At 40.2% G+C, this 26501-nt stretch overlaps 2 protein-coding genes across 3 annotated transcripts; one reads left to right on the top strand and one right to left on the bottom strand.

Moving 5' to 3' along the window:
* Positions 1-5767: 5767 nt before the first annotated feature.
* LOC128619575 (steroid 17-alpha-hydroxylase/17,20 lyase) lies at positions 5768-13582 on the top strand. Its single transcript, XM_053643834.1, has 8 exons — positions 5768-6553; positions 7774-7912; positions 9844-10073; positions 10334-10420; positions 11121-11303; positions 11390-11559; positions 12487-12590; positions 13275-13582. Exons 1-8 carry the CDS (start codon positions 6215-6217, stop codon positions 13517-13519), a joined length of 1497 nt encoding a protein of 498 aa, XP_053499809.1. The 5' UTR covers positions 5768-6214; the 3' UTR covers positions 13520-13582.
* A 2594-nt stretch (positions 13583-16176) lies between these two features.
* On the bottom strand, positions 16177-25419 carry si:ch73-290k24.6 (proline-rich protein 36). 2 transcript variants are annotated; one of them, XM_053643833.1, is made up of 6 exons: positions 25357-25419; positions 24876-25012; positions 24035-24076; positions 20711-20960; positions 18217-18378; positions 16177-17893 (listed from the first exon to the last, which is right to left on the bottom strand). In XM_053643833.1, the coding sequence occupies exons 4-6, from the start codon at positions 20853-20855 to the stop codon at positions 16668-16670; spliced, it is 1533 nt and encodes a 510-aa protein (XP_053499808.1). In that variant the 5' UTR covers positions 20856-20960; positions 24035-24076; positions 24876-25012; positions 25357-25419; the 3' UTR covers positions 16177-16667. The 2 variants fall into 2 exon arrangements, with proteins under 2 accessions (XP_053499808.1, XP_053499807.1); XM_053643832.1 differs by having other exon boundaries at positions 24876-25390.
* Between the last annotated feature and the right edge of the window lie 1082 nt (positions 25420-26501).

The raw sequence follows: 26501 nt of genomic DNA, 5'->3' as shown, positions 1-26501 counted from the left end.
GGATTCCCTGTGCGTTCCCGTTAGGCGAAGATCGTTCGGTGGGTCTTCGGTTGCTCTTCGCCGTCGCTACGTTTACCGGAATCCCTCGTCCCTCTTTTATACCGGTCGTCTTAACCGGGACTCCGCCTCTCGCTCATCTACGTCGGCGCGAGGATTCCCCGCCGTGTACCGACTTCGGTCCGCTGCTGCCCAAATATGGGCAGAGGATGTGACGGGGTTTCCCCCTCCGAAAATGGGCAAGAGGGAATGTGACGCAGAGGCGATTGTCCTGAAGACCGATGCGGTAAAACAGTCTGAGCAGGAGACTGAGCTGTTTGTAAATGGATTGCTGTTAAACACTACTGCTAAATAACTAATTTTTATGGGAAATATCGTCTACTGAAGCAACCAAGCCGCTAATCTTCTCCTAATATCAATCCGCCATTAAGCGTGCTGCAACATCTCCATTGCTGAATGTGCGTCTAGAGTGATTTTATAAACCCAGCATGACCAATAAACCCAATAAACCCTGCCAGGACTGTTTAATGTAATAGCCTACTGTTTTTTTTCTGTCTGCATAGATGTTTAATAGCTCGTGTTTGTGTTTTTTGCGTTACTGTGCGTGATTGCTTTTCCTTGCTTGTACATAAATAAAAACTGTATGCATTTCGTTCTTACAAAACAGTGTTAATGCAAAAGACAACAGGCTGCTCTGAGATCCACAAGTTGCACTCGTTTGCAGTAGAGGCTTGGGGCTGTGTGCAGCTTTCAGCACCGCGGACAGCGACCAACACTGCGGCTGCAGCATCCGACATCCGCGCTCTCATCTTTCATCCCTAACCACCCTCTCAGATTTAGGTCAAAACTATCCTAAATTAAGGCTAAACCACATTCCTGCTTAAGAGCATAATGCTTGAAAAGCGTGTGTTTAGCAGGTGGTGAAATCTCTACTGCAGTCATGCGTATACCTGTGTGCATGAAATCAGATTAGTGGAGTATGGCGCCGTTTTAATGCGTGTTATGTAACGCACGATTTTACACCGTGAGGAATCAAGCAGACATCGGTGTAACAGTATAACAGCCTTCTACACCATCCAGGTTCATGGCAGGCTGCATGAAATGCGTTATACAGCTGTTCCCCAGGGTACTTACTCCATATTCAACCACGCAGCCGTGTGAGCTTATAGTTTCAGACCTGACACACGGTCACATTGTCAGCGTTTCTTTAAAAGAATATGTAGATCTAGTCTTACAAAAAAAAGAGAGAAAAATATCTGTCCATCCATGATATATCACAGTAATAATGCTGACAAACTGCTTTTGCTGTAATATCTGCAATATAATAATAAATATCTCACTTTTGAGAACACGTACAGGCAGAATGGCACTTTGCAGGATTATATGAGTTCACATGTCATTCATAACTCTGGAATACCTACATTATTAATCATCATCATCATCATCATCATCATCGTCATCATGTTTTATGCAGTGTAATTTTAAAGCTATCGGTGGATCCTAGACCCTATCCTGGGATGTGTGAGGTGGGAATACACCCAAGATGGGGTGCCATTCCATCACAGAGCACCATGCACACACAAATTCGCACACTTCTTCACGCCAAGGGACGGTTTCTCAAAGTCAAGCCATCTACAAGTAGCCCATGTCTCTGGGAGGTAGTGAGGAAACCAAATAACACGGAGGAAACCCATGCAGACACGTGGAGGGCGTGAAAAACTGCGCACAGACAGTAACCTGAGCTCAGATTATGTAGCTTAAATGTTTTTCAGATATACTCTATAACCACTACAATTTTTGTGGATGCACTTATAATTTATTCTGTAGCTGTGAATCCTTCAGTTCGGGTGCCCTCAAGGCTTTTGGGAAGAAAAAAAATTAAGATATTTTGAATAAAATCTATTTACTGTAATATTAGGCTCATTAGGCAAACACAAGCCATTACATTATTATTATTATTTATTATACTACAATATTATTATATTAACTATAGAAGCAAAATATCTTACATTGTGTTAAAATGTAGACTTTAACAATGTACTCGGTGAAGTTTAAATGTAGACATTATTAATAATATAAATATTTAGATAAATATAATTGCATTTAAGTCTTTAAGGTTTGTAAGTGTGACATATTTATTATTATTATCATTATTATTATTATCGATAATAGAGGTTATCGATAGAAGTTGACCTATAAAATACGAAAATAAAAAAGTATATTATTATTTTTTTTACAGGTGCATCTAAAAAATTTTATATTAGAATATCGTGGAAAATATATTATATATTATAATATATATATATATATAATATATATATATATAATATAAAATATATAAAAAAGAGTGGAACTTTCATATATTCTAGATTCACTGCAGATAAAGTGAAATATTTCAAGCCTTTTGTTTATTTTAATTTTGATGATTACGGCTTACAGCTCATGGAAATCAAAAATACAGTGTCTCAAAATATTAGAAAGAATTTATAATACAGAAATGTCGACCTGATTAAAAGTATGTTAATTTATGCACTCTTCCTCCAGACTCTGGGACCTTGATTTCCAAATGAAATGCAACATTTACTTTCATCTTCCCCATGATTGTGGTTGTGTACTGAACCAGACTGAGAGATTAAAGGATCAGGAAACCTTTGCAGGTGTTTTGAGTTAATTATCTGATTAGAGCTCTTCTCAGGTCGACATTTCTGCATTATAAATTCTTTCTAATATTTTGAGACATTGGATTTTTGATTTCCATGAGCTGTAAGCCGTAATCATCAAGATTAAAACAAAAAAAGGCTTGAAATATTTCACTTTATGTGCAATGAATATAGAATATATGAAAGTTCCACTTTTTGAATTAAATTACGGGAAAAAATGAACTTTTCCACAATATTGTAAATTTTTTTTAGATGCACCTGTGTGTATATACACGGTGGGTCTGAAACTAGGCCTGTTTAAAAATATAGATATCTGTTTCCGGATATGTAGACCATAAATGGTACTGTACCCTACAGAAATAGAGAAGTCCGTGTTTCCAGACGTTTTTGTTTAGGATATTTCCCTCGTGTGCGCCCCGCGCGTGGGAGATCACCGGGCCACCCGCTCCCGTTTACACACAGCGCGAGCTGTCAGCACGAGGCGGCTTTTCCGCGCCTCCCTTCCCAAAATAGTCCCGCCCACAGAGCGCGCGCCTGCCTGCCTGTCTTCCTGCCAGCTCCTCCAGAGGCGGAAATGGCAGTTTGTGAAATGAACTCGCCCCTGCATTAGCTAGCTAGCGAGAATGGTTAGCAGACAGCAGACGTGTTGTCTTCCTCAGGGCAAAAAAGAAATAAAATAGACACGTTGTGCATGTATTAGTCATTCTAAACAATGTAAGGAGGAACACGACTATAATTAGACATTGGTTGTTGTCTTTCAGTCGAATTAATATGCAAAATAGGTGACAAAACTGGTAAAGAAAAGGGCTCGTGTATTTATGCCATGCACACAACACTGAAACACAACCTACAGAATGTGACTTATATACTCTAAAATAAGCAGGTTTTGGATCAATTTTAGAAATCCAGCTCTGGATTCAATATGGACTAATCCAACATTGGGTTAGGATGTTGTCCTAGGTTGATTTTTAACCCAACTTGTTAATAATTAGGCTATGTAGAGATCCAAATTTAGGTACCATAATGTCAACTGGAAATATGTAAGAATTGAATCTAATCCTTAAAATTGTCTTACAAAAAACACTTAATTTGCCTTATTTATGTCAAAAAGTCAGCCATATTTTCCCCTCAAATAATTAGCTAGTGTACTTTCTTTTAGGAGGTTAACAAGCCAAAATACACTTACATAATGTGGATTTAATACATGTGTGTGTGTGTGTGTGTGTGTGTATATATATATATATATATATATATATATATATATATATATATATATATATATATATATATATATACATGTATAATTTTTTAAAACTTCAGCTAAATTATAAATTAAACATGGACAAAAACTCTCATTGCTTAGAGCTGATTTGTTTCACTTCAGACTTTCTTGTGGTTGTCTCTTTGCAGCTCGACAGGTGCAGTGGAAAATTCCAGAAAATGAATCTTGATACAACAACGTGCCCGTTCCCTTTCAGGTCCACATTCACGATCCAACATGTAAAGTTACCCATTATCAATCCAACTTGAGTCACATGAACCTGACTACCCAACAAGCTCAACCCAGCAACTAAGTTGTAAAAATAATAATAATAATAATAACCCACCATTTTAAAATACATCAGAAGATACTAATTCTAGCTGATAAACCACATAAAAGATTGTTGTGTTTAGGGATATAAAGGACTGTTATGGCAATGATGGCAAATCATGTGTGGGACACATGCATTCTAAAAAGTTTTTTTCAATTATTTTTTTATTTATTTTTTTTTACAACTTTTAAAGCTTAGATTAGGTTCTTATATAATTACATTTGTAGTTAATATAATTTTGGGCTGCTAAATAATAAAGCCTATGGTAATGTTACTTCTAGACAAAAATTACCTCTGAAACATTATCTTGACTATTGGCTAGTACTGGTGTACAGGCCAGCGATGTAATCATTTTTACCCATAAGTTGGGTCAAAAACTTATTGGATTTCTAAATTGACCCAGATTGGGTTATTTGTTGTATTCTGGCTATTGTTAGAGTATGTATGCAGCTTCTTTCATTTTATATCTGAAATTAGTCATTAATGGACAGGTTTTAGAGTTTAGACCAACAGAAAGCTGACCATAGCTCAGTCTCATGCTGCTAGAAGAATGTGAGTGCACATAGAGATACTGTACGTCTGTCCTCCTCCATGTGAACATCTGAGACTCTCTGACACACTTGGTTATATTTAGAGCTGAAACATTCATCTTACAGATCTGTTTCTCTCTCTGTCCACAGTGTGTGTGTGTGTGTGTGCGTGTGTGTGTGTGTGTGTGTGTGTGAGTCCTTGGCTAAGAGATGTACATGGCCTTGACTAAAAAAGCAAGTCTGGCACAAATGCATTTATAGTCATAAGAACATGCGTCAAAAGTCCACACAGCTCACACACCAGAGACTGAAGAGCTTCTCATATGAAGCAGATGGAGGAACAGGTGACAGAAAAGGGAAAAAAAAAAAAAAATCAAAAAGATGAAACTTTTCAAAAAGATGAAACTCATTAAGCAGAAATCATTGATTAAATATAGACTATTCTATACCTTTCTCTTACCTTCCAATATGAGCACGTGTGTATATGAAGAGGAATAACATATGGACACAAGTATATGCTAAAAAAAAAGACCATTAACAGAACTTTTCTGAAGGCTGTGGTATAAGTTATAAAAAAAAAAAAATTGAAAGGAAGAACCCACTCTATGGATTTTATAACCCTTTATAATCATTTTTAATATGTATAAAGTCTTTGTGTACTCACATTGGTATGACTGATATACACCGCATACCTTTTTAGCTATAACATGGATCAGATTCAGAATCAGATTGTGATTAAAAATTGATAGAGCAAATACATAAAATCAGATTGTGGATTAAGAATGAATAAATAATTAACCAATAATTATGTAATATGTGTCAATATTTCTTATTTTTGTTTTGCAATAAAGATATTTTTCTAAAACTAATGAAGAAATAAATTTTTCCACAATAATGGCATTACAGAATAGAATTATGGATTATGCATAAAATAGCAATCAATTCCGCTGTCCCTTTTTTTTTGAGGTGCTTAAATAGACAAAAAAAAAATTATTAAGGAAAAAATATAGTTCTAAAGTGCAGAGATTGTCATTCAGTATAAAGGCATTGCAATGTTTAAAACGTAAATTTGCATTTTTTGTTGCTTTCTTTGTCTTTGACCCATTTACACAAGTATTTACACACACACTGTATTTATGTGTGTATTGAAGAACATTTTTACACTGATTAGTTCATGGATTTTTTTAAATAGATAGAGATAGATGCAGATGATGACCACATCAGCAGGCTTATTATCAGTTCCATGACCCTCAGGGTCTCCATGACCGTTAACCCCTGACGAAGGCTTTGTTTATGTTCCGCCTCCTTCTGCACTGTAAATTCTCTGAGCTGAAGCCTTGGTTTCTCCATTCCCGCACGTCTATACACACATTCACCACACATTTCACACAGTGACTTGATCAGCTGTACTTCCATCTACATACACAAATTCATCATGGATAGCACTCTAATCATCTCTCCTGAGACTCTAACACTCTACTGCATTGTTGCTGTATTGCTTCTGTTTGTGTTAAAATGCACTCTGGGACGGCGCCAGTCCTCCGGAGGTGCCAAAGCGCTGCCATGTTTGCCGAGCGTACCATTCCTAGGCAGCCTGCTGCACCTGCGCTCACCTCTTCCTCCACATCTGCTCTTTTCCAAGCTGGCCAGCAGATATGGGCCGCTCTTCAGCCTGTACATGGGGCCACACTACACGCTGGTGGTGAGTGAAGTGACGCTGGCTAGAGAGGTGCTGTTGCACAGGGGCAAAGACTTCGCTGGACGACCCAAGATGGTGAGCACAAACTATTTCTGCTTGGATATCACCTATGGCTGGCTTTATCAGGGATGTCTTTGTGTTGGCACAATAGAATTTTGCAGTAGTATACCATATACCAGAATTAACTTTTCTCATGGAAATTTCACAAGTTTCCTAAATAAAATAGAATAATGGTCGCTCTCAGATCCTAATAAGATACTAAAGAAGTTTTTCTTAAAGCTTGATGTTTTCTACACTTTCTACACTAAGGGTGTAACTTCCTGTAAAGTTTATGTCCAATGTCACTCTTGTTCCAGTTAATAATCTCACCTGTGTGCTGTGAATTAGTACTCAGGAATAATAAGCTGCTGTAATCATAAACACTGTCCTGTGATCATCCCAGGACCTGCTTATACTGAACACACTTATAACTGCTTGTCTTTACTCAAAACCTGTACACTGTAATGATTTATAATCCCACTATTCCACTAGAAGACCATAGGTTCCTTTTTGAGCAGGTTTTTTTCTTGCCACAATCATATCTTGCTTGTTTATTAGGGATGTACATCTCGTTCTAGATTTCTGTAAAGCAGCTTTGTGACAATGTCTGTCGTTGAAAGCATTATACAAATAGTACTCTTTGAAGTTGGAAACATCAAGCCTATAGATAAAAGACTCAGGGAAGTCTAGCAGCAGTTGTGAGACGAACATACAGTTGTGCTCATTACAGCGATCACAATCTTTTTGTTTAATCACAAACATCTTATGCCATCTCATTTTATAACCATTTTATATTTGCTTCAGTGTAAGCACAAAAAAAAAAAAAAAAAAAAAAAAAGGTGTTCGCAAGTATACAAGCTTGAGAAGAGAATGCATTTTAGATGCATAGGTATCTTATAGTACAGAAAGCAATATGGAACATACCGTAGGTCATGAAGTATGTATTACTGAAAGTGTTACTTGAAAATACAATTTCTATTTGTTTTCAATTCAGTACAGCAGTCAACTTTAGGTAAACCAGATCTCTTGTTCAGATGACATAGACACTGACCAGTTGTGTGCCAGTCTGAATACGTTCAATGACTTGACTTCGCCTTCTTGCTTGAACACTTTTCCAATGTGAAATACAACGATGAACTTTGTTCTGCATTTTTCACCACCAAATAAACACTGCCCTCCTCCCTTCACAAATATAACATCACCAACACACACTGCTGGATCAGCTTGTGAAACCTTGTCCTCTCTCATGTGTCAAGGTTACCACAGACGTGTTGACTCGCGGAGGGAAAGACATTGCGTTTGCCGACTACAACACGCTGTGGAGGAGTCATCGCAGACTAGTGCAGTCCTCCTTCGCACTATTTGGGGAGGGCTCCAGCAAACTCCAGACCATTGGTATAAACACACATCCAGAAAGTGAAGGATAAGTTCACATACATTATGCATTTCTCATCACTTGTAAAAAAAAAAAAAAAAAAAAAAAAAAAAAAAAAGACTCGTATTGATATTTTAATGATATATCCATTAATAGTATTATGTAAGGAATAAAACATGATGCGCCATACTGTTATAGGAGAATAATAAACGGCAACAGAACATCCTGACCTGTTTTATCCGTTTATTGTTACATTTAATGTTGTGAAGTGTCCCCAAGACAAGTCATATTATGACTAGATAGATAGATCTATCTATAGCAACTATAGCATGGAGACAGTAAGGCTTAACATACACCCTCTCGATAGTAAGGTGGTTGTGTGAAACAAACCTGAAACAGGTTTGAGGCTGGAAGACACCAATTTACCACTTAGCCTCTAGACTACATGTGGTTACAAAACATAAGCCAAACATACATCCAAAACTGAAGTAAAGTAAAACAAATCAGATGAAACAAAACAAATCAGATGAAACAAAACAAAATCAGATGAAACAAAACAAATCGGGTGAAACAAGACAATAAAAAAAAAAAAAATGACCATAAAACAAAACAAATCAGGTGAAGCAAATCAATAAATAAAACAAAACAGCACATAAAGCAAAACAATTGTTAAAGCAAAACAAATCAAATGAAGCAAAACAGCAGCGGCGTCAAATGTAGTGTCTTCGGCTAGGGATTTGTCTTAGAGAAGACTTAGCGCAACTCTCCACTCTAACCTTAACACAAAGATCAGAGTGTCAACCTAAATCTGCCAAGTCCCAATGTGGAAAAGGGAGAGGTACACTTACTATTGGGTCGAACAAAACACCAGACGCGAAGTGGTATGATTACTCACGGATACCTCGGCTCGACATACATATACATATCATTTAGCCACCAGCTAAATGTTGTGATCACTGAACGCGATCTCCGGCGCCAACTCACCACAATGCACGCGCCACCAGCACCGCTCTAAGACTATAAAAACAAACAAATTATTCTTGAGATGTTCACCTCATTACGCCGTGAGCAAAGCCTGAAAGTACCTGAAATGGGAATCGGAAATGCCAGGGGAGCGAGGAACTCGAAATCACCAAGACACCTATACACTTACCAAATAAGGGTACTTAAATAATCGGGTAGCTCCCATTCTATTGGTCTGCCGAAGCCATACCCCGAGCAAAGCCAATAGGATAGCCAAATCATTTACCCTGCCACACTGTGATTTGTAGTCAAACTGTTGTCAGAGTTGCTGTTATGTCATCAACAACTTCTGACCAATCAGAACTGAGTAATCAACAATGATTTAGTAAAGATTTACAGTAAAGCTTTGTATATCTGATTATTGGAAATTTTGAAGTGGGCTTTATGCTAAAAGATGTACATACTGAGCTAACAACTAGCCAGCTAAAGGTATCCAGCTAAGACTCCATGCAACCAAGCAATAATAAGGTTACAAATTTCGGCGAATTTGGGGGACACATTATGAAAAGAGCTTAAAAAACAGCTTAACTTTATAACGTTAGCTAGCAAACCAAATAAGTATCTAGCTAGCAGACTAATATGAAATAGTCTGTGTACTGCCCAAAGATAGTACAAGGTAAAAAGGTTTTGTTACATCCAATAAACAAACCTAATGTTAGCTAGCTTTAATTATAAAACTAACTAGCTACCTCAGTACCATTGGTAATAACATCATTAAAAAGTACATCGTGTTTAACCCTGTCTCTGGTGTGCACTTGTTTTCTTACTGTTCTTTAATAAAAATAAAAAAAAATTATCCATCATGTCAAAAAGGTAATATATTTAAATTCAATAAAAGATAAAAGATTCAATAAAAGTTTTAAAAAACATAATTAACCATTAAGATACATATACATCAGTTTTATATGTCATGTTTTTGTGTTTGCAGTATTAGGTGCTGCAGATAACCTTTGTTCAGACCTGCAGGCCTGCAGGGGGCAGTCTGTAGATATGGGTCCAATCATCATGCGAGCCGTCACCAATGTGGTGTGCAGGCTGGTTTTCGGGTCGACCTATGAACCCCATGACCCCGAGCTCCAGCAGGTTATATACTATAATGACGGTATTGTCCAGACCATTGCACGTGGAAGCCTGGTGGATATCTTTCCTTGGTTACAGGTTTGGAGCTAAAACTGTTATCACATGACACACCTACTGTATAGCACTTACTTTTAACTCACTGTAACTTTGGGAAATTTGTGATGTTGTTTTCAACAGATTTCTTCTGAATAAAAGTCAGGACTTTTTATATACTATTGGATTTTTATGTAATTGTTGTTTTTTGCTTGGACTTTTTTTTTTTTGCCAGTGACATCTTTTGTACATATTGTATCTATTGAAGTCATGTCAAAATTTACATTTTGTACATATTTCCACAGATTTTTCCCAATAAGGACTTGGCCAAGCTGAGAGAGTGTGTGTATATCAGAGACAAATTACTGACCACGAAACTGGAAGAGCACAAGGTAAAGCACAAATTGTCACCCACACAATTCAGCAACTTTTTTTTAAAGACTATTATACATTTCCTTCTCCAATCCTACTTCATTCAAGCAGCTGTAACTGATGAGTTTGAAAGCTATTTTCAGGGCAAGATTCTGAGGAAGTCTACAAAGTGTGGGGTGTGGTCATCCATTAAACAGCTGTTTCTCAGAAACTGCAAGTCAAATCGAGCTGAAATTTGGTGTACTGCATCATTACACCAATCTGTAATTGGATTTCTAATGATTAATGGTGCAGTGCTTGACTTAACTGGGAAGTAGGAAGTTAGAATTTGGAATTATGTCATTTCCAACCTCTACAATGTGGGGAACAAATAGTTGCCTCCATGTTTGTGTTTTGTTAGCAACAATTTATCCAGCTTTACTTCCTCAAAGCATTACATTTTTTTTTTACAGGATTAGCATTGAGATACCATCAGGAAACAAGAACAGCATATTCAACAGAAAGTTCCTCTGTACTTTCTATAGGTTTCTGTATGTAACTTGGCAAAAACTGGCCATTAGGGGTGCCATTTGCAAGGGATGCCTGGACCCCGCAGATCGCTGCTTGCTTGTGGCTATATTGTTTAAAGATTTTATTAGAAATGTTACTTTTTCTGGTATCCAAGCACAAACTATATTTAATTAGTATATGTCTTAAATTCAACTGTATTAATCCTGGCAGCTGACCCTTACACCTGGGGAACCACGAGACCTCCTAGACGCTCTCCTGAGTGGGTCAGGTGGTGAGGGCGGTGTCACAGATGATCACATTTTGATGACAGCAGCTGAAGCGTTTGGAGCTGGAGTAGAGACGACATCCACCACTTTACTCTGGACTATAACTTTCTTACTACACTACCCAGAAGTATAAAACACACATGTACACAGTTTATAAGCACTATGTCTAAATATTTATTCTAAGGACACTGCATTCTTACTGCCCTGCTGAAGGTGCAAGAACGTCTTCACGCCGAGCTGGACGAGTGTGTGGGCAGGGACCGACACCCTTCTTTGAGTGACAGGACCAGTCTGCCATTTCTGGAGAGTGTGTTGTCTGAGGTTATGAGAATTCGCCCTGCCAGTCCTATCCTCATCCCCCATGTTGCTATGCAGGACACCAGGTAACCATGGCAATGCCGCATAGATCACTTGTGCCACCAGAAGAGGAAAAACTTCTGGTCACCATGGTGATGCACAGATACAGATAAGACAGGAATGCAAATCCAAATCAAAACTGCTAGCACTAAAAATAAAATAGCATACTGTTATAATCACAGCTAAAATGTACTTTTCCATCTTATGAATGGAAAAGATTCCATCTTATGTAGCAGATCCTGTAAAGCTTGGTATGTTTCTAGCAAATCACTGGGCACAGGCTTTTCCTGAAAAATACTGGGAATGATTTGGTTAGCAGGTTTCCCTCGCACCTCTGGGGTTGTGGGTTCGGATCGGAATCATGTGTGTAGCATGTGTGTAGTTTTGGAAATAGCCATTGAACCCACACTGCAAAATCTAGTGACATATCCAAATACGAATATATTATTTTAGTTTACGTGGTTAACACGTTTGCCTTGCACCTCTGGGGTCGGGGGTTCAAATGCCGCCTCCTGTGTGCACTCAGCTTGCATGTTCTCCCCATGCTTTGGGGTTTCCTCCCCCAGTCCAAAGACATGCTTTGTAGGCTGATTGGCATTTCCAAATTGTCTGGGGTGTGTGCAATTGTACCTTGCGATGCCTTGCATTGGCACCCCGTCCAGGGTGTCCCTCGAGTTTCTTGTGATAGTTCTTGTGAGTTTCTTGTGGCTCCCCCATGACCCTGTGTAGGATAAGCGGTATGGAAAATGGATGGATGGATGGTTAAAGACTTTCTATGATGCTTTTTGCTAAGAAATTGCTATTAAAATTCACTTACAATTTACTGCTAAATCAAAAGATATTTTTTTACAGAGTAGAAAAAGTGCTATTTTGCTGTGATATTCTGTTCTGCCTGGCTAAACATCACATCTTCACGTCATCTCTGAGACAGCCAAATCTATTTGTCTTTGCAGTTTAGGAGGACATGATGTTTCAAAAGGAACAAGAGTCTTGGTGAACATCTGGGCAATCCACCACGACCCAAAACACTGGGAAAAACCTGACCAATTCAGACCAGGTACACAAATTGAATTATTTAGCTAATGTGAAAGGCTATTCATCTTGTTTGAAGAATACATTACATTTTATTCAAATTATCTTGATGCTCAAATTTCATCCGTACACAGTGTTAAGTATTAATACACCATTTCTAGCATCTTAGCAATGTGACTAACTCATCAGTTTACTCCATGAATGTTATTAAAATGATGACACGTACTGTATTTGTAGCATTTTTATGTTTATTCCCTATTATGTCATGTTGCGAGTCCATGGAGGCGGACACAAATGCAGAACTTCTTTTATTGCAGTGAACAAATACTCAGGGAAACAGACACAAGAGCAGGAAAAACAGAAAACCGGGACAAGTAGAAACTAAGCAATACTAAATAAACAAGGCTAGAAATAGTTAAACTATCAAAAAGACTATGCATAGTACAAACAACATTAAATGGAGAAAAAGAAACAAACACAAAACATAACACAAATTGAACATAATGCTCCAGCAACAAAAGAAAGAAAACAAGGAACTTAAGTAAGGCAACTAATCGAGAAAAACAACAAACAGGTGATCATGGTAAAACAGGAAATCAGTGAGACAACAGAAGAAGTCGTTCTCAAGGACAGTCAGGGTGCCCTCTAGTGGCCCAAGGTGGAATTGCCCCTGAGGGCCATGACACCTTTTCTCCTTCCCCAATCTCAGACAGGTTCCTGGATGGCATGGGTAAGAGGATAACTCCACCCAGTTACCTTCCCTTTGGGGCGGGGCCCAGAGTATGTGTGGGTGAATCGTTGGCCCGGATTGAGCTCTTCCTGCTCCTCAGCCGTCTTCTGCAGAAGTTCCATTTCAGCGTCCCTTATGGTGCTTCCCTGCCTGACCTGCGTGGTCGCTTTGGAGTCGTGCTTCAACCGCAACACTACACGGTCACAGTAAAACTGCGTCACTGAACATATCCAGCGATGATGTAACAATATCAACATTATTGTTGATAATAACATTATTCTAGGTGCAGCCTGTTCATTCAGTACGTTACAAGATGTTTTTTTTTAAAAAAACCTAGGCTAAAAACAATCCTTTTAATAAGTCAGTATAATGAGCAGGTAAAGTTTGAAGGCCTTAATTATTACAATTTTTTGTTTGAAAAGTAGTCTATTATATAATGTTATTTTACTTCCAGCATTGTTCTGTAACGTAAATTATTTGTTGGAAAAGTAATGTCTGAAAATCTGAAAAGTTGGTTTTATTTTAACATCTAAGACAAAATTTGTGGGGACACAAAATTGGTGGATGGTATTCTGGAGAAAACATAGATGTCGGAACCTGTAAGAAATGGCAAAAGATTTGGAATAGAAATGTATTTTTGGAAACTGAAAACATTTACAATATTTACAGGCAATCCTGAATCCAGAGTATTGCCTAGCTTGAAAATGCATTTTCTGTGGCATGTTCATTTTTATGATTAGATATTGATATGATTAGTTGTTAGATAATTAATTGTAATATAAACATAATATTATATATTCATTACACACACATATATATGTGTATATATATATATATATATATATATATATATATATATATATATATATATATATGTATGTATGTATGTATATATTCTAAAATATACACCTTACAGTCTCTCCAGGATTTCGCGATCGCAGAAATGAACGCAAAATCAAGCAAATGATATTGGGAGGAGCTTGCACGTTTTCAAAATACCCAGAGAATTTTCCGCAGATTCGGGCCAAGACGCGGCACGTGGCGTCATCGCAACACGACGCGTGTTCAGACAAAGCCTTCTTCGATTCACGTGCGTCAAACATGAGTACAGCTAAAAGGTCTCATTTACCAACAACATCACTGTGCGAAGCTATTTCATGCCAATTGCAATTTCGGTATGCCAATTCAAGTAGTTTTCCACAAAGGAAAAAAAAAAAGCACAAAACACTCCGTAAATGTCATCACAAATTTGGAAAAACGAATTTTAAAAAACATTGGGGAAAAATACAATAAAAACTTATCGAAATCCTGTATGGACTGCTTTTATAATTACAAATCTATAAGATCTAGATTGCTTTGAGACCCACACATGGTGAATGAATGAAGCTGGAACTGATTAATGGACTCATTCACTTTTTCAAACTAGTCTCCATCCACTGTCGTTAGCAAAATGGTTCATTTCAGTTGTTAAATTCTAGTGATAACGTTATACGTATGCTGTTTTTCTAAAACAGGTTTTATTGTAAACTTTTTTGTTTTCTTTCCAAATCAGACATTTTTTCCCGAGAGACTAATTCCCTCTGTACACGGTCCCCACAAAACTTTAATGTAGCAAGTAGTGGAAATGATGTACTCCAGTGTCGGAGAGTTGGAAAAACGTTATAAATTTGAATATTATAAACATTTATTGGTGTTATTTCAAATATATGTAGGTATGCAAGATGTAGGCACACAAACACCACACAAACTTTTGGCAACTACCCCCCAAAAAAACCCCAACAAAGACGAGACAGAGGTTTGATTTGACTTGTTTAGTGGTAAAGTCGTTTAGAATAACATTTTCACACCTTTCACAATCTCACAGGGACATCAAACATACTCTATTGCTCAGACTAAAGAAGGTTGTCATAGTAACACCACGGCAGCACCATGGGAACGCTGTAGTAATGTAAGTGTAACTCGGTACTGATGCCATGGTAACACTAGAATCGACACACACGATCTCTCAGCCGCGGATTACATTTTTACACCGGCTTCTAGCGCTGCACTCCAAATGACATGGCATGCTTAGAAAATAGATCATTTCACAGAGAGCATATATAGATAGATATATAATCTGCACCTACATATATGTTTATTTGTATGTGTATTTCCCATGTTGACGTTTATCTTCGTCGGACAGCAGTTCGGAGAGTCTTTAGGCTGCTTTTGTGTCGCCAATGAGCAATGCTGTTTCCGCGTTTCCACATTTAGACGTAAGAAAACGCTAATAAAAATTACGAACGAAAACAAAAAACAAACAAAAAAAAAACAATGTCCTGAGGTTTTTCTTTTCTTTTTTTTTACCTTCTTCCATGGTTGAGGTGCAGCATTTGTTTGGCCAAGCTGGTGTTCTGAAACTCTGGGAAAACAAGAAGAATGTGGTCTGGTGTTTCGGATATGTGTGTGTGTGTGTGTGTGTGTGTGTGTGTGTCGGAGAGAGAGAAAGAGAGAGAGAGAGTGTGTGTGTTGCTTTGCGTGAATCAGTGAGGAACCTACATTCTGCTGATAAGCTCCGGTTAACATCAAGCACAAAATGGCCACCTGACCTGGTGTGAACTACATTACCCAGAAGCACACAGGACAGATGTGTGTGTGTGTGTGTGTGTGTGTGTTAGAGTGTGTTATTGCATCTTTACTGTCGGCAGCCTTTAAACCAAACGATTCAAGCAGCTTCATAGTCTATCACTGCGACAGAGTAGACTAGATCTCTGATTCTGCGTCAGAGGCTACGATGCAAGCTGTGAAACAAGAGAGAGGGTTAGAGAGATTGAGAGAGAGAGAGAGAGAGAGAGAGAGAGAGAGAGGAGAGGAGAGGAGAGGAGAGGAGAGGAGAGGAGAGGAGAGGAGAGGAGAGTTGGTTGTTGCATGTGCAAGGGTTCACAGAGGGACGTGGTATTGCTGTACCACCATGTCACTGTCCCTGACGGGGTCATACACAAAGGTTACTGTGTGTTTTGAGTGTGTGTGTGTGTGTGTGTGTGTGTGTGTGTGTGTGTGAGAAAGTCTGTTAGAGTCTGTGGCTCTAACATCAGTCTCTCGGTCAGGCTTTTTGTTAATTGCTGCAGAACCGAGGACATTTTTCCTACAACACAGAGAGAGAGAGAGAGAGAGAGAGAGAGAAAAAAAAAGAGAGAGATAGAGAGACCTTCCTATGCTATGCTATTGAGTTAGAGTTTCACTTTTCACCACCCAATGACGTCAGTCCTAATGCAACAGCACGGCTAGTTTAGACTCGGACTAAATGGCAATCCACTTCGCACAGCCAAAGGCTTTCTCAGCACGGCTGACGCACAGCCCTTGTACGCTGGATTTCAACAGTCCACCTGTCCCTCAAACGGTTTCCATGGCTATAACGACCGCATCGCTGCGCACCGGCGTGGTTGAGCCGGATCCGCACGTGTCTCCGAGCTCAGTAGGGGACATCTGGGCACGGACGGAGCAGTCGGCGCTGTCGTGGAGGTCGACGCTCGTCACAACGTTGGACTTGTCCTCTGAAAAATCCCTCTCGTCGTCGTCTTCCTCGTCTTCCTCCCCTTCGTGATCGATCCGGCAGCGGCAGACCTCGATCCCGGAGTCTCCGGTTAGGCGTCGCTGCTGGAAGTGCGTTTGATCCACGTCAAGGTCGCACACCGCCGAATCGCGCCGCTCCGGCTCCAGGAAGTCGGGTGAAAAGGCCGCGGGTTTGGGCGGAGACTGTGGGTGAGGGGCTGAATGGTGTATCTGTGCTGGCTCAGCCCACTGCACAGGAGAGCTCTGCGGCTCAGAGATAGCGCCTAGAGGGTCAGAGATCGGCGATAAGGGAGGAGGGAGGGGAGGGGAGGATAGGGACAAAGGAGAACAGGATGGAGGAGAGGATGAGGGGATGCCAACGGGAGGATAAGGTGTATTTTGGGTCATTTTGCTGGGTGGATGAAAGAGGTCGAAGTCAGTGGGTTTAACGTCTCTGGTAGGACTGAGGTTCGACATTTGACCCTTGCTGCTAATATCATTCGTGTTGTTACACTGAGGTACATTAACATCATTTGAGTTACTAATTTGAGTCACGTTAGCAGTTTCATTCAAGTTAGCACTTTCTTCAGGGTCACAGATCACGTTGTTGTTAGCTGTCGGATTAGTGACTGCTTTAACAGTCCTGTTGCCGTTACAGTCGAGAGAGACGAAGTCTGGCAAGTCCACCTCCATCGCTTCTGCTGAGGACGCGGGGCCAGGTTCATTAAGAGGCGGAGTCGAAAGAGTCTCGGCGTGTCGCTCTGTGGCATGTCCAGAAACTGAGTTAATGGGTGCTGCTTCGCTGTGAGAAGGCGTGGAGGTGTGGCTAGTGTCAGTCTCGTCTGTGAGCTGGGCGGAGGAAGGGGAGGAGCTACAGGGCGAAGACGGGCAGCAGGATTCGCATGAGCAGCTGGTGTAGTTGTCAGAGCTCTGTGAGGACAGCATGTGACTTGGACCAGGATGGGCGGAGCCTCGCGGGTAAGCCACCGAGCTGTAGGGAGGGGGCGGGGTGCTGGGCTGCGCTGCTACTTCCTCATAGGACGGCAGTTTGAGTGATGCGAGGAAACCTGCCGATTAACAACAAGACAGGCAGATGTGTGGCATCATTTAACGGAAGCAGAAAGAGACAGAGAGATGATGCAAAAAGAGGGTGTCCCAAATGCTAGTTACACAAAACTTATACACGTCAGTTATTTGCAATTACGAAGAACGACTTTGGACCTTTCTGGAACCAAACGCAACACAGATTTACATACGACAAATACACAGAACGCCTACCAGTGACACTATTGTATTTAGTATCGACACGTATTGCAGATGAGGTCTAGCATTTGAGACAGAGCCCAAGAAAGCGAAAGAGAGGACGCATGAGAAAGAGAGGAGTGTGTACTGAGGTCCAGCATGGAGGACGGGTAGCTGCAGGCTCCATGGTAGGCCATCAGGTTGATCTCTCTCTGTCTCTGCTGCTGCTGCACTCTCTGTTTAGCCTGGCGATGTCGATACGCACAGCAGCAGCTGAACAGGATCAATACACTCCATAAGAGCCAAAACCCTGCGACACACACACACAGCAGATATTACACACACTGATAGAACACTCGCCAACTGAAACATGGATCCTGCAGATTTAGAGTAAGCAGCGATTATATTTGCCACAAAATTCAATTTGTTATTTGTTAGAACGCAGGGTTTTTATTCCATCAAAAAGAACGATACAAGTGTATTGTGTTACGCGTACAGTGCCATAACTAAATTATGTACCGTACCTACATAGTGTGATATTACAGGGCGCCATCTATCTCCTCATTATGCCACGGTGCTGTTGAATTCTCCTAACTAATTGGTCAGAAGATGATTTGTTTACTAATAGAGGTCGACCGATATCCGATTAGTCAACCGATAGTTTTACAAATTTATACTGAACGAAAGCATAGGCTAACACTCAAAGTAAAATTATTCACAAAAAATGTATTACAAAAATAAACATTACTGATGAAACAGTACCATGAAAATGTACTCTACTTTTTTTGAGTGAAATAAATATAGGAATATTAATATTTATATGAACTATTAAGAAATATTAAAGTAAATAAACGGTATACGTACAAAACTGAACCAAAAAATAACACAAATAAAAACAGACGTCCAAAACAGATCAAAAAACACTTCAAATAACGCGACAAAATTGGTCAGTTTTTATTTCGCCTCTAGAGGTTGCTCTCGTACCGTATAATGACAGCGGACCCTTCTCAGCCACGGATGCAACAGTGAAAAACTATCGGTGTGGATTAATTTCCGATAAACGATAGCCGGCAAAACCGATCAATTGGTCTACCACTATTTTCTACGACAGCAGCTCCGTCAATAATGCCAGCTGTAATTCAAATCATAGGTTTATTTTCTAATACGATACAATACATTCTGATATGCACAACACTCAGGGACTTGTATGGCGGACAATTTATATAATCTAAGTCTAATAATATGTGAATGAAGAAAACGTGTTGTTATTTAACAAAAGACGTATAATAGTTTAATCAAGCTGTCGGCAAGGAGCCTTAAAAAAAAAAAAAAAACACTTATTTAAGGTGTCAGTGTTTTGCGATGGTCAGTAAGTGTTCCACCCCAGAAAAGGTTTCATGACTTTCATGAATTTGTACTGTACCTGACAAGTTATTTCTTTTCTTACTATTTATCAAGTTAACTACCAGGCTAATTTACCTAAACAATGTGCTAGCAACTGTGAAAATCATCATTACTAGTTATTAGCCTTAGCAGCATTACGCTACAATTTAAGCAGCACAAATGCACAAAACAACAGCTTAGCTAAACTCTAAAGAAAAAATAATCTAACCACTGGATTTAAAAGGTCTCATTGTCAATTAAACGCGCTCTCATCACTAAAGCACACCCAAAACAGTAAATGTTAGCATCAGGGACAAACACAGTATATTAGCAAGCTAACTAGGTCACTCTCATAGTAGGTTACTGTAGCTAATTGTTAATTCTACAAAATTCTTGTATGAAAACTACTTGTGTGATGTTAGATGTGACCTGAACTTGCTTGGTTAGTCAAATCTCACCATTGCTCACAAATATGCACTGTTTTGGTTTTTTTGTACGTGGAGAGCCTTCACTACGCCACTGTTCTATTTACACCTTTACAATGGCTTTCAGTAGTCCAAAAATCTGCTCAACATCAAATTCATGAGAATCCAATGATGAAGTAGTGGCGTTCTTGGTACAAACGCTATACTCAATGACCCAGAACGCAACCCGGCTATACGACGCAGTTGTTCTGATTTACGGGAGAGACTCGGCTCGGCTAGTTCGCGATCTATGAGATAACGAGTTGACGCTTTGGAAGCTGACCTGTTTCAGCAGAGCGTACAGATGAGGAGGTTCATTCTAAAGATTGATCTGCAAGTCACTTTAACCAGACAATTTGTCACTTTTGACAATGAACAGTGAATAAAAGCGTAACGATGAAGCCCTTGTCACTCTGTACAAAATGCAAGCACTCATCGAGAGTGGGTCGATTAGGGCTTTGTTATTAAAATAGCCCAAACGTTGGCAAAAATGTGTCACTGCGTAATTTTTTTCCTGTAAATCTCAAAGAAACGAAACAATGACAGAATCTGAGTAGGCTGATTCATATTGAACTGTGTCTCTAAATATAACTGGACGTTAAACGTATTTATTCGCTGACGTGTTTATCCATGTAAGGCAGAACGCATTTTGGTCACGATTTCATAACGGAGGACGTTCGCCAAAAATTTAGGCTCCATCTGGGAGCCCCATCAACTGGAGCATATTTCTCGGATCGTTACAGGACGGCAGGCTGCATCTAATTTGTATGAAGTGTAAATATAAACTGCACTCACACCACAGCTCGTAGTAATAGGTGCAGCAGCCGGTCTCCCCACAGCAGTGGCCCGTCTGGCAGAGGTACCCGCTGGCACTGTTGGCGCCGGGACAGTAACGCGGGCTGCCCAGGAGCGGCAGGGTTCCCGTGCTGTGGTACTCCATCCCCTCCAGCAGAGCGTGGCGCCACCGCAACAGCCGCTCCTTCTCTTCCTCCACGACCGCTGCCGTGGCAACAGTGGCCAACGAGCCTCCTTGCAATCAGGACGTCTGAGACAAACGGGACAGGGAAGAAAAAAAATAATAACTTAAGAGGACTCTTCAATCACATGAAGATCTCACAAACAGTTTCCATGGACATGTTTTTATGCAAATTTTGAATGTGCGCATGCGAAAGTGTGAGTCAAGCCAAATATTGCATGGTTTTTACCCTTTTTCTGTGATTGCGGTGCTGATTAAAATTGTGACTATTTATTTATTTATTTTCGCATAGAAACGATGCTGCAGCATTTTGCGTAGATATTTAGATTGGAGTGTAGCACAACGCCATTATCTGTATGCGTTTAGTGCTCCATATATCTGTATTCGAGTTTTAAACCTGTGGTTCAAACCGGAAGGAGTTATCTTTCTTTCTTTTTGATTAAATATTAACCCTACCACTAAGCAATATGGATGTAAATGCACTGTGTGGACTGTGGCTCTAAGAGCTCCTCAACCTCAGCTACATCACTTTATTTTATGTCATTTGCGAACAAATTGTATTGGTTTTATATCTAGAAGCAATTACTACAAATGCTGTAAATGCACTGGCCTTTATTTGTTCCATAAGCTTCATATCTGATCGGGTGCTTGGGCCCACATGCGTCCCTTGGGATCCCAGTCCTGATGCACACCTGTAGTCTCAACAGATGCCCCGTGAACCTTTCTGACAAGCTTTCTAACACATTGTCTGTTCATTCCATCCATCCATCCATTTTCCATACTGCTTATCCTACACAGTGTCACAGGGGAGGCTGGAGCCTATCCCAGGGAATTCAGGACACAAGGTGGGGGACACCCTGGACGGGGTGCCAACCCATCACAGGGTACAATCACACACACATTCACACACTATTTGGAAATATTTTGGAAATACCAATCAGCCTACAACACATGTCTTTGGACTCGGGGAGGAAACTCCCAAAGCACATGCAAGAGAACATGCAAGCTCCATGAACACAGGAGGTGAGATTTGAACCCCAAACCCCAGAGGTGCAAGGCACACGTGTTAACCACGTAAACCAAAACAATATATTCGTATCTGGATACGTCACTAGATTTTCCAGTGTTGGTTCAATGGCTATTTCCAAAACTACACACATGCTACACACATGCTTCAAATAATCAGCTAATTAACAGCCTTCCTAAAAATTCCAGGACCAAGTTTGTGAACCTGCACTAAACTGTATGTCAATATAGCACCTATGTGTTACCTATGACATAGTGACCGAGTTTCATGCTAAGCTCCAATCTGGAAACACTGTACAGACTTACTATTTAGTATTGCGCAAACGTTCGAAGCCAACATCGGAGCTCTTCTGATGATGGAATCCAGTTATAGGTTCATAAAAGTTGCTGGTTGTAAGATTTCGCCTTCTCTGCTATAAAAGTGCTTCTTACGGAAGAACAGTTCATAGCATAATGGCTCAGGTTAATCTTATGGCTACAGGTGGAAAGTAATATACATTCAGAGACAATTCGGCGCATCCCAAAATGCAGAATGCGCACTAAGTATGCAGTTTTGGATGCAGCCCACGTTAAGGATATAATAATATGCTACTGTTTACCACAGTATTACAGAATCATTATGAGAAAAGATGATAAAGCAATAAATATACTCTCTCGCTCTTGCCAAGATGACTTTTATATAGGTTTTAAATATGAAATGAAAAAGAAAAACACACACACACACACATCTTCTCTACTTAAAGAACTTCACAAACGGATAACAAACTTCCAAAAGCGGAATCCATTTTCCTCCTGTAGTACGTAGCAAACTGACTGTTTAACTAAAAGACTTGCAAGTCGTTTATTTACACTCTGGCTTGTTTACTATTTCTCTCCTCTGATTGGCGGCCAGCTCCTTCCAGTCACTGTGTATTCAGACTTATTTCCTAACGTCCCTAATGTTGTGCCGTGAGCTGGCGTATGACATATGCATAAAAACGTCCAATTCTGACCTGACACAGCGCTGAGAGTGAATTACTAGTATAGGATTATCCGGACAGAGTTGGTAACTGGAAATCCATAAAAGCCTACGCCCCATCGCCATAAAAACGGAGCCGCAATAGAAAGTGATGTCCACATCACCAAGGATTTCACCTGCATAACAGAGCTGTTATAAGGAACGCACAACAGTGTCTCTGCAACCTCAGGCACCTGTCTGAGCTCCAGAATCCTCCTGTAACCGCATCCTAAGAGCAGTCTAACTGGCAGCATTACCTGGTGTAACTGTAAAAAACCTGCACAGAGTAGTACTGGCTGCCCAGCGCATCACTGGAAGTGAGAATCCACCCCTCTAGGACATTTACACAAGAAGGTGCCTGAGGAGGACCTGGAGGATCATCAGATACTGTAGCCAATGGAGCTACTCTGTTATAATCTCAGAAATAATCTTTTTATATCACGTCACTGCTATATGCAAGAATCTGTACATCAAAATTATTATGCATGTTTAATACAGAGTTCTATGATGTATTTATTTGATATTATGTATACAATGCTGTATATGCTTTGTAATAGAATTTTTCCCCCTTATCTCTATTTTATTCTTATTTTAATTGACTGATTTGTTGTTTTGCAACTTAAAAATTTCACTCTTCTTTTAGAAGTTGTATCCTTGTGCAAACTGTGATGTGACAGTAAATCCAAATCGAAGCAATTTTTGCATACATTTTTTTCCCCCAGATTGAGGAATGTAAGGGTAATGTACATAAAAAATCCATGCGAGTGCTATAGCCTATACTTTGTATATATATTTTTATTGCTTATTGGATTAATGCGTTCATTATCTCATTTGGATGGAAACAAACCTGCAGACACAAAGGATGTGAAAAAGATTTGGATTTCTGTTTTCATGCAATGCACAACATTTTTTAAAGTTTTACTACTGTGATTAATTATCTCGCCCGGTCTACGGTGATTATTGATCAAGCTTTGATCACAGGGTGATCTGATGATCTTAACTTGATGACTCCTTTACTAGCCTGAGATCCTCAGAGCTGATGCAGCAGACTGACCCACGAACTGATGCAGACATACGAGCATAAACCACACATTGAGTCTGTGCTTAAGAGGAGAGTTACCTGGTGAAGGATTCTGCTCTTTAAACGCTCTGCCACAGCCATCTACATGAACAACAGAAAAAAAAATTTCAGTGAGTTATTTCACTGGAAATAATAAAGCATGCAAGACCTGTCTGAGGGTCCAGATTTGTGCACAAATGAGGTTTGAATATTTGTGCGCGCGCGTGTGCACGTGTAGATTATTTCATGTGAAGGGCAGTTCAATAAAGCAGCCATGTTTATTACTAACTGTTGTTTGCATGATGCTCTTAATGTCACAAGGAGCGAACCATCATCGCTGTTCTTATCAGCCCTCCGAGGCAAGCGCGCAATAATCACAATGAGCACGATGATGAAACGTTTAACGCAGATTTTGCACGGCAAAAACGTCGCGTGCAAAATAACCACTGTTGCATCCGAGGCCCTGGAAAATGCGCTCGAGACTGAGACGCGGTGCAACCCGATGCGTCTCATGGACGCTCTGCGCGCGAGACCTTTCTCATGATTAGAGAGAAAACGGGTTGGGGGCGGGGGGGATGGTGTCACGCACCGTTCCGCACGGAGACGAGTGCCCTTCCGACCCATTCCGATCCTCAAAGCCGCGACGTCCGACGTCTCTAATTCCTGTTTGTCTCTCCATCCTCACGAGCCTGCGCCGCCTCGCCATGGTCCCGGTGCGCCATTGCCTCCCGCGTCTGCATTAACATGGCGCTCGCGGTGGAATAACGGCCAAACCGGGAGCGCCTGCGATGCGCTAAGCGTGAAAATAACAGGTGGAAGGGCCCCGCTGATGATGATAATAATAAAGAAAAAAGCAGAGAGAGAGAGAGAGAGAGAGAGAGACTGCAAAACAGGGGATTACATGGTCGGGAAGCGGGCTCCACACTGATTGGCTCGGGCGGGCCAGCGTTCCAACCAATCACAGTGCTGCAACGCGGTCGCCTGCATGTCTCATAGCAACACCACACAGAGACTGAAAAACAGGGAGACCTGAAAGTGCTAACACACAGAAAATAAAGATTATTAATAACTAATTTACCAACTGTGAGTGAGTTCATACATCTGTGTCCAGCCCTAAAACCTAAAAATGAACACTGAATCATATACTACTTATAACTAGAGTCGGGGTACTCGATCCCGAACTCAGACTCGAGTCCAATTCTGAACGTACTCGGATTTGTCACGCACTCAGGTAAATTTTTACTCGAAACTGACACGGACTCGGACATTTTGGACTCGGAAATTTTCTGTACAGTCGAGTCCGCATCATGTGAAACATGGAAAGAAAGATAAAAAATGAATAACAAGTAATGAATGAATTAATGTCTCCCTGCCTGACTGACCATGTGGCTTTCTGTCCGCACACGTCTGAAGGCCGCGCACAGAAAGCCGCCTCATAGTGCGAGTACCGCATTTTGTTTCAGCCAGCTCGGTTGCATCCGGTGCCACAACGGAAGCTGCTTTTGCTATTGCCGATAACTGTGTGAAGATGGCGCAGGAGAGTATGGCATGTTACACCCAGTTAGCAAAATACACTAGGGCCAGTTCCGGTTACATTGTGACCTGCCGGAGACTTTCCACTTGGCCCGCTTACATCTGCTGTGCTCGGCCCAGATGCCTGTGGACTCACTGTCCGGTTCTGGCCCGAATCAGTTGGCCCAGATGCGGCAGCAGGTAACTGGCCGACACTGCCGCTGTCACGCCGGAATTGGATCGTCAATAATGTTCACAGTGAGCCGGAGCTGGCGCGATTTAGTTTGTTACAATTAAATTTATACCTTCATTAATATTTCTTGAATAACCTATGTAACTACATGTATTACAGCAAATATATAATGTCAGCCTGTATATATTCCAGCACCAGGTGGAAAAAGTAACACGTTTATGTTTTCTTTTTAACTTCCCTATAGGAAGTTAAAAACAACCCATAAATTTGATTTATATATATTTATATATATATATGTGTGTGTGTGTGTGTGTGTGTGTGTGTGTGTGTGTGAAATTGCTTTTGCCCTTTGCGTCCTTCCTCCGTCCCTGTCAGGAGCAAGTTGTAGCCATCTTATATATATTGTTATATATATGTTAAAAATATATTAAATATATTAAAATATATATGTTATGTATTTTTCCACCTCTTCATTGATGGAACTCTTGGTGTGGGCATTTGTCCTTACTGCATCTGTAAACAGCAAACAATATGCCTGTCAATATGGTGTAAGAGAATGTTTCAATGAAATACATACTTTACTGTGGAATGAAGTTCAAATATTTATAAAAACCAAAAGTGTGATTGCTGTGATATAAACCCATGTTATTCACGACAGAACATAGAAAACATATCAAACGTTTAAACTGAGGAAATGTACCATTTGAAGGGGAAAAAAAGGTCATTTTGAATTTGATGGCTGCAACATGTCTCAAAAAATTTGGGACGGGGCAATAAAAGGCTGGAAAATACTAAAAAAGAAATAAGAAATTAAAAAAACAA

The sequence above is a fragment of the Ictalurus furcatus genome, chromosome 15, assembly GCF_023375685.1.
Source record: "Ictalurus furcatus strain D&B chromosome 15, Billie_1.0, whole genome shotgun sequence".
Taxonomy (NCBI): Eukaryota; Metazoa; Chordata; class Actinopteri; order Siluriformes; family Ictaluridae; genus Ictalurus; species Ictalurus furcatus.
This window is presented reverse-complemented; position numbering and strand designations above follow the sequence as displayed.

What these genes read in the sequence shown, in the direction of transcription:
- si:ch73-290k24.6 (XM_053643833.1), bottom strand. Translation starts at nt 20,855, where the DNA reads ATGGAGTACCACAGCACGGGAACCCTGCCGCTCCTGGGCAGCCCGCGT. An exon ending in CTATTACTACGAGCTGTGGT is followed by an intron (nt 18,379 to 20,710) that starts GTGAGTGCAGTT and finishes TGTGTGTCGCAG; the next exon opens with GGTTTTGGCTCTTATGGAGT. An exon ending in GTCCTCCATGCTGGACCTCA is followed by an intron (nt 17,894 to 18,216) that starts GTACACACTCCT and finishes GTTAATCGGCAG; the next exon opens with GTTTCCTCGCATCACTCAAA.
- LOC128619575 (XM_053643834.1), top strand. Translation starts at nt 6,215, where the DNA reads ATGGATAGCACTCTAATCATCTCTCCTGAGACTCTAACACTCTACTGC. An exon ending in TCGCTGGACGACCCAAGATG is followed by an intron (nt 6,554 to 7,773) that starts GTGAGCACAAAC and finishes TCATGTGTCAAG; the next exon opens with GTTACCACAGACGTGTTGAC. An exon ending in ACCTGACCAATTCAGACCAG is followed by an intron (nt 12,591 to 13,274) that starts GTACACAAATTG and finishes CCCCAATCTCAG; the next exon opens with ACAGGTTCCTGGATGGCATG.